General features: G+C 31.8%; 1 protein-coding gene across 1 annotated transcript; it reads right to left on the reverse strand.

Moving 5' to 3' along the window:
- Positions 1-3,890: 3,890 nt before the first annotated feature.
- Positions 3,891-5,066, reverse strand: LOC125806906 (probable disease resistance protein At4g19060). The gene has a single exon (XM_049486663.1). The coding sequence runs from the start codon at positions 5,064-5,066 to the stop codon at positions 3,891-3,893; it is 1,176 nt and encodes a 391-aa protein (XP_049342620.1).
- Positions 5,067-9,002: the final 3,936 nt, after the last annotated feature.

The following is a 9,002-nucleotide window of genomic DNA, read 5'->3' on the forward strand; positions in this document are numbered from 1 at the left end:
GGAATCGAGAGATACCAATTGGACTCAACTCATACCACAAGTGACACTTTGCACAAAAGGAGAGAATTAGTGGAACGACTTCCTAGAATGCTCCATAGCCTCTTGTAAATTAAATATGGACGTCAACATACCAATCCACATGAGTCTAGTTCACATTTTGCTTTTGTACGGGGAGACTGATAACCTAGGCTCTAATACCAATTTGTCACAACCCAACCCACCAGGTCGTGCAGGCACCCACTCTAACACCTAAGTAAAAGAACCCTCATATCCCAAAATTCAACCATACGGAAAAATTTAATGAAAATAAATGTAATTACAATAACACGATTTTACAATTAATATCCCTTTTAAATAAATTCTAGTTAAGACTTGTCTAGTAATTAACAACCCCAAGGACCTAGTCTAAACAGGTACAAGAGCTACTAAGAGTACAACTAGACAAGATAAATAAAAGACATAGCTCCCACCGTGCGAAAGGAAAAAAAGAAGTTGCTGGAGATTTTCTTCGTCTTCACCTAAGGAAATGTCACCAATCCTGCATCTAGACTATGTCAAAAGACATAGCAAAAGTAGTATCAGTACAAAACACACGTACTGGTAGGCATCATTGGTCAACCTGACGCCCACCACATAACATAAGAAACCAACTAGTAAGATCATGAAATAAACCACTCGCTTCTCCACCTTCGCCCCTTTCATTGAAATACCTCCAATCACACTAGCATTCTAACTACTAACCCCTTTTTAATCAACTCACTTATCGGATTCTTGATTATAACTTAACCATTCTAACACGTAAGAATTTTCCCAAGTACAAACACTACCAAATCAACTAACCGTACACGTCCTACCTTACTTCCTCATCACATTACCAACCATAGTCACATAATACAATACTTTAAACTTTCTTAAAACTAACCCAATCTCTTTTCCCCCAAGGTGAAATCCATCCAGCAATTTCCTTCACATACAATATCTCTACTCTCGCCATTACCACCCATGAACAACCAACTATAAATCGTCATAGCACGAGTCCACTAAGTACAACATAACAAACCAATACATTACTTTACTCACAAACGTATATCAACCATATACAATATTTTCAACAAGTACACAAACAACGAATAACTCACATTTATATCACATCATTGGTCCTCTTACGGAACCCAAACTCAAACGGTTAGCAAGCCGGAATGTGGCAACCGATCCCAAGTTAGTGTGCCAAAATGTGGCAGTCAATCCCATGTTTATCCCGGAACGTGGCAATCCGATCTCATATTATGCCGAAACTTGGCAATCCGATCCAAGTTAGTTATACCCAAACATGGCAATCCGATCTCATTCACACACCACAATCACAAACACAATACATCATCAAAATCATACATTTAAGTCATGAATTCATGGAAATGATATTCATCTATCTCATTTACAACAAGTGTGACCAACCTTGCAACATTCATACATATACAAGCATCATAATGAAGCAAGAACAATCATACATCACACAAAAATAGAATCACAACCATCACCTACGAATTACTCATCAGTCCCCATCATATATATAATAATTGACCATACTCAGTCCTAGTTCATCATTAGGATTTCTTATTAGGGTTTAATCACAATTCATCATAATTTTTCAATGTCATCACTTCAATTATCGGATGTAGCATACATTCATAAATCTAGTTCCACTCTTGATTTCATGCCCTCATTCTCGACCCAATCTTATCCATGATAGCAATTCTAGGTTTTTCTAACAACTCAACAATACATCCTCACAAGCCATAAACCCACATACTTTAAACTCTAAGGATTATTCATGTAATTCACCCGGTGCACGAAGGTCTACACACAACTCTACCATTGATTTATATATATCACGTAGTAAGCACATATTTAAAACTACTTAATTGCAAAAAACTAGCCTACCTGGGCGCCAAGCAGTTGTACGGAGTTTTTGACTTTAAATCCAGTTTTCCTGGCTTCGCGACAGTAGATTTGTCCAAGAATCTGCAACATTTCATCATGCCCACGCTAGAAATTTCCTTCTCCTTCCTTCCCATGCTTAGAGCAGCTTTTCTGAGGTTTCTAGGGTGTTTTACGACTTATTTAGGTATTTTAGGAAGATGGAGCAAATAAGATTCCTCGCAATTCACATTCTGCCTCGCTTATCCAGCTCTGGTGCCAACTTAACCAGCCTTAGCGGTGGCGCCCCAGCGGCATTTGGCCCACCCTAGCAGGACAATGGCCTAGATTTTTCTTGAATTCTTGTTTTTCCCAATAACGACAGTTCGGGTCGTTACAAACCAATAAGACAAATATTCTCACCTTGGACATTTTTGTTTTCATAAGTAAATTATAAATAAATTTTGATGAAAATATATATAAGATCTTTAAAATTGTTTATCAAAATAATATATTATGGATGTATAATAATAAAATATATGTATATAATTTATCAATTCGATTCAGCTATTTCTTCGATTTTTTTTAACAAAATCATGACCAAATTAACCAAGTACTATTAGTTTTTAAAAATCTAAAACCAAACCAAATATATCAATTTATTTAATTGGTTTGGTTCAATTTTCGGTTTGAATCGGTTTTTATCCAAACCATGAACACCCCTACTTACAGGATTAATAATTAGGTTTAGATTAATTTAATTAGAAAGCTAATCTTAATTTCTCATAAGAACAATTTTTTGCTCACTTTATATTACTTTTTCTCCTTCATTTTTGTTTGACACTAACTTTTTATTTTTATTAGCACTTGTTACTAAAGTGATTCACATATATTCCTGTCGTTATAAAATAATTGAGATGTATATCCTTTTGTCTAACAAAAGTGAAAAAAATAAATATTTTATTAAAAAAATAAAATTCAAGTAGGTATATTTGATAATTTCAGAAAGTTAAGAGGTATATTTGATTCTTCTATCCTCGAATCATGTCCATAATTTTCTTGCATCTCAAGTTGTTAAACGTAGTTTAATTTGTTCACTTTGTATATTTATTCTCTCACCTCTTCCAACTTATTCTCATGGTTGTTTCTTTAATAAGACATCCTTACTTAACTTTTTTGATATATATGCCAAATTGAAACTGCTGCAAATTGCAATAGGTAACATAATTAAACAAATTAATTCAAAACTAAATTAAAATACATAAAAAAATTTACTTTTCTTATGTCAAAACATATTGAGTTTGTCCATGTATGAATTTGCTATAAATCTCACAATAAATATAAAAATAAATAAAAATAAAGACAAAGGAGAGTAACATTATTAATTGCTATGTTCTTAAGAAATACGTTTAACTTTGTGAAAGAAGTCACCTCATATTCATTGTATATTTTCTATTGTTTATATAGACGTTATTTCTTCAATTCTTTCCTCTTTTTTTTTTCTATTTTAATGTGTAAATTACCTTATGGTAGACTAGGAAAATATATTTGGTTGACAAAGCAGTATGCTAGAACAAGTTAAAAGAAAAATTATTTAAATACACATCTTACTTTACTATAATATCTGAAATTTTCTATCATTTAAAAAAATTACAAAAATCTCCTCTCGAATATATTTCTATCCCCTCTCGGATACATCTGTGAGCTATGTATCTTGCGGGTCTCCTGAGTAACAATGTATCGCGACCTATGTATCCGAATATATCTGAAATCCTTAAATTTTAAGGATTTTTTGTAATTTGAAAAAGAAGAATGTAATTAGCCCTTAACAATATGAAATTAAAAGGTGATATTATAAAAAAGGAAATAGTAATTAGAATAACAAGTTACAAGAGAGCAATACAAGAGTGATTAATTGTTGAATGAAAATAGGAAAATAAGAACTTGTTTATGATTGGCGATCAGAGTTGCATTTAGTTTTCTGGGATTCTGTCAAGTTGTTGTTTCATGATTGTCCCCATGATCTTGGCAGCCAAAGGGAGACCACCTAATTTGCTCATAATTGTATCCTCTAGATCATCATCAGTCTGATCTTTAAGCAATTGCTTCACTTTTTCTCCAGCTGAATCTTTCAATATCTCCAGACAACTCTTGTTACACAATGGTAGAAGGGGATATACGTTATCCTTGTTAACCATTTTCTTCCCCAATTCTTCATTTGACCGAGTTGTGACAATTACAGCTCCACCCTGTTGTTTTGGCAATCCAAGCGCGAGTGTTTTAGTGCCGTCATTAGCTTTCAATAATTCTGGCTCTGACCTTAATAAGTTAACGAAGAATTTGGTATAGAAGGTGTCATCGAGCACAATCAAATACCTTGTACCTTTGAGTACACTTCGGAGAGCAAAAAGTAACCCCACAACACCTCGAGTTTCTCCTGTAAATTTGATCACTTGGTCTTCAACACCGATACACTTGAGCATCCTGTTTAAAACCTCTTTCTGATAGTCGTCATCAGTAACCTCGGGTGATTTTGACATACAAACCCAAATCCGAGGAAAGAAGTTTTTCATTACTTGCTCGTTATTGAAAGTTAATTGGCACAGTGTCGTCTTACCAACTCCAGCCACACCAGAAATACAAATTGCCTTGAATCCATTAACTTCATTATCCCTCCGGATAAGGAATCTCTCCATGAAATTCTCCTTTTCCCTAAACCCGAATACTCTGTTTCTATCAACTGTCCCACAACTCCACCTGTCGTGACATTCATTCATAATAATTTTTTCATCAATATCCCCCTCCTGTCGTGTAACTCCACCACTAGTCGTTCCTTTAAGTCTACTTTCCATTTTCTTTAATTTGCTGTTTAGTGTAATAAGAAATCGGATTCCCCCAAGGGAGTAAACGCCTTTCCTTTCCAGTACCATTTGCCAATTTGCAAGAGCATTGCAGAGATGGTATAGGTCTCCCCTACGGCTCGATTCTGAAAGATCACCATTTTCAGCCTGTCCAAGCAAACGAATTACGTTTTCAAAATGCTTTTGGATTATACAAGGAAACTTTGATAGACAATCTTCACGTCCCTGCGCTGCCTTTTGTGCTAAAACAAGTTTATCCAGTAGATATTTTTCTGTCTCGCTGGCCATATATTCCAGAGTGAGGATCCTAATTTGCTTGCTTTGGACTGAGATGTAGTTTGTTGTTGAAATTAACAACTATACTCTGTCTCTGTTTGATTGAATTATTTTGTTGTCTCTCTTACATTCTACATGGCATGCACTATGATGATATAGATTTGCTTAAAACATACTCCTTTCCATTTAAACATTAAAGGCTAAAATAGGAAAAATAATGACATTTATGTATTGATTTTGTAAAATGACAAGTAGTATTAAGCAACATCTATTTTTAATAAGAACGACATATAAATAGAAATGGAGGAACGACATATAAATAGAAATGGAGAAAGTAGTAGTATATAGTTAATTACCACTTGCAAATTGTGCAATTAAATATAACATGGGGATTAATAATTGACAGTTGTTCAAGCGATTATCTAGTACATCAAATTCAACACTATTCTTATATATACTATACCAAACAATCATTTAATCTAATGGTGATACTCCCTTTGGGCGAAAGGGGGAATTGTCTCTGTTTTAATTTGTTTGTCCTATTACTTTTTTAGTCCAGTTCAAAAAGTATGTTTCTTTCCTTTTTGACAACTTTTTAATTCGAATTATTTTTCACATGATCTATTTAAATCGCAAGATTAAACATCATTTTGATACATTTTACATAATTTTAGAACCATAAAATTTAACAAAAAATTTTACTTTCGTAAATTTTAAGTCAAAATCAAACAAACAAATTAAAATGAAGGAAGGTCTTGATTTTCCTTTTAACGGTTATTTTTTAATCAAGTCATTAAAATAGTCTTACCATCGTTAGGATTATAATATTTCCTCAATAACGTGAGCACATGCCCTATCGTGTCATAATCATTTATTATAGGTTTTGTGCTCCACTTTTATTCTTTGTTTTGTTGTCTTTTGCAGATTTAATTATGTAATCTTTTGTTTCTTATTTATATAATAAAAAAAAAATGACCCTGGGATCTTATTCATTAAAAAAAACATGGCCTATTGTGTTCTTTGTTGGGTATTTATCTTGTGTTTCTTATCATAAATGAATGTTCTTTTTCCTAAAAGAAAACATAAAATTTTCATATTTGGTTAGTCTTTTTCTTGTAACAAAAGGTTTAGAACTCCATAAATATATGTTTGTTCCTTCTAACTTAATCAACATTCACAATGTAGTTTAGGAGAAGAATTTGTGGGACACAAGTGATACGTTATCACTTGCATTAACCTCTTTGTGTATTCCGAGTGAATTGAGTGAGGTTGTTTCTCTCTATCTTTTGTACTCTCATTTTTATATAGAAGATTGCTCATCTCCTTTGTGGATGTAGGTCGGTTGACCAAACCACGTTAAATCTTTGTGTCTTATGGTAAATATTTCTTTTGTCTTCTTACTCATGGTCTATCGAGGCTTGTTTTGCTAGCTTTCACAAGACACCTAACTATTTCAGTCCTACTAAGTGGTATCAAAGTCAGGTTCAGTGGTTCATTAATCGATGGTTGAACCAGGTTAAAAATCGTGTGTACATCTTGGTGGGTGTACTTCTAGCCGCAACCTATTTACAATAATGAAGATTTTTGTTGGAGAAGCTCTTTGTGTCGAGACATAGATTTGATGGAGGAGATTTTGGCAAGGAGATGCAAGTTGTTGAAGATTATGTGAAGAAGGTGGAACAAATTTGTTTTGTTAGAAATTCAGGCCAAGAGGGAGACTTGTTGGGTATTTGCCCTGAGTTTTTTTTTTTTTTTTACCATAAATGGATTTTCCTTTTCCTAAAAAGAAAACATAAAGTCTCCATATTTGGGTTGTCTTTTTCTTGTAGGAAAAGACTTTATAAATAGAGGTTCGTTCCTTCTAACTTAATCAACATTCACCATATAATCTTAGGGGGCTTTGAGAGTTTTGTTTAGAGGGAGGGGGGGGGGGGGGGGGGGGGGTTGTGGGACATATGTGTGAATCTCTTTGTATTCCGAATGAATTATGTGGGATTGTTTCTCTCTATATTTTGTACTCTCATATCTATATAGTAGATTGTTTATCTCCCTTGTGGATATAGGTCGTTTAACCGAACCACGTTAAATCTCTAGTCTTATGATATATATTTCTTATTTGTCTTCTTACTCATAATCTATCGATAATAGTTTTGCTAGCTTTCGCATAACACCTAATTATTTATGGCCTAACATTGTTGATCATTTGCAATTCTTTATAGTCTATGGTCTTTGTTTAAACTTTAATAATGCCTCCTTTGACTAAAGTCATTTTGTAGTGTTTTTGCAGTTCTTATAGCCTCTGGTCTTTGTCTAGACTTTAAATAGTTTAATTATGTTTTTCCTTTTATAAAAGTAAATTTCGTTTTAGTTTTATATTATTATTTTTTACAAAAGATCTTAATGTTTATATATAGGAGAATACTTTCTTTTTTATTTGTAGTTCAAAAATTTTATCATGCAGATCATTTAAATTGAACATTAAAATTTTACTATATACGAATTTTGTACTACTCTTTTTCTACATAATCTCATTTTGAACTACAGTTAAATTGTAAGTTCTTAAATCTTAACTACTGAACATTTTCTTAAATACATCGAGGGTATAATTTGTCTGTCCTTTTGTCTTATAAATTGAAAAACAATCATATTTTTTTTGTTAAATATTATTAAATGCATCTCTTATACCATTAACTCTGTATTAAAAATAGAAAAAAAAAAAAAAAAAAAAAAGAAGCGAAAATTAGGGGAGTTCTATTGTTAGTCTCACCAATTCCCATATGATCCATCACGTCGTTACAGACCAGATGCATGTAATTAATTACAAAATAAGAACAAGTCTTGGTCATTGTTTTTTTCTTATAATAATAATAATAGTAATAATATAAAGTCTTGGTCATTTTTTTTTCTTATAATAATAATAATAATAATAATAATAATATTAATATTAATAATAAGTCTTGGTCATTGTTTTTTAATAATATATCTGAAGTCTTGGTCATTGTTTAATTTGATCTTTGTTATCGTTCCCGTATTACCTAATCTATATATAAAAACTTTATTATAATATAATAATAAAGTCTCTTGGTCATTATTTTTTAATAATCTAATGTTGTTTTTAACTTTAATTGATAATTCATTTAGCTATATCAGTAAGTAATCATATTTCAACTATAATGTTTGAATATTTATATCATTACAATAAAAATAACTTTTAGCAGTAATAAATATGCATATTAATAAAGAGTGCTAAAACATTTAACGATATCAGTTAATTGCCATTGGATTTAATGTCGCTATAGGCTTTAGGGACATTTACAAAGAGTATTAATTGCTCTTAAAAAATATATTTAGTAATAATTAAGCTATTATCATTAATTAGTTATTGTTATAAAATCAAGCTCAAAGCAATATAAGTATAAATAGAAGAACACAAGAGAAGTAGATGTAGGAAAATATTTTTCTTCTTATTTAATTGTATCTTACAATGGTGAATGATATTTCTATTTATAGGTAGAGAAATCAATCAAAAGGTCACCATGTTTAATGCCAAATTAGTAGATACATTACTATTTCAAAAAGGTTCATATCACCTTGGGAATACATATCCATGATAAAGATAAGTTCATGAATAAACTTAATGGACAATCCACTTAATTCAATGAATTTATAACAGTGATAACTAAAAATCATTTTTGATGTAATGTAGGTAGAGATAACCGAGATAGGGAAGGCCAATGAGAAGAACAAAAGAATTGGGATTGACAAATTATTAACTTTACACCAAGTGTTGGGTTGTTGGTGGAGAGAAGTTTTTAATCTTTAATCAAAAGGTTTTTTATTCGAATTTTGGGCATGAATTAGTTGTTTTTGTCATGGAGTTATTTACCTTTTAATATGGGGATTCTTGACGCGAATCTAAAATATTAGTTAAACCTCGGAGAGCATATC

The sequence above is a fragment of the Solanum verrucosum genome, unplaced genomic scaffold, assembly GCF_900185275.1.
Source record: "Solanum verrucosum unplaced genomic scaffold, falcon-dt-bn FXZP01000196.1, whole genome shotgun sequence".
NCBI classification, from domain to species: Eukaryota; Viridiplantae; Streptophyta; class Magnoliopsida; order Solanales; family Solanaceae; genus Solanum; species Solanum verrucosum.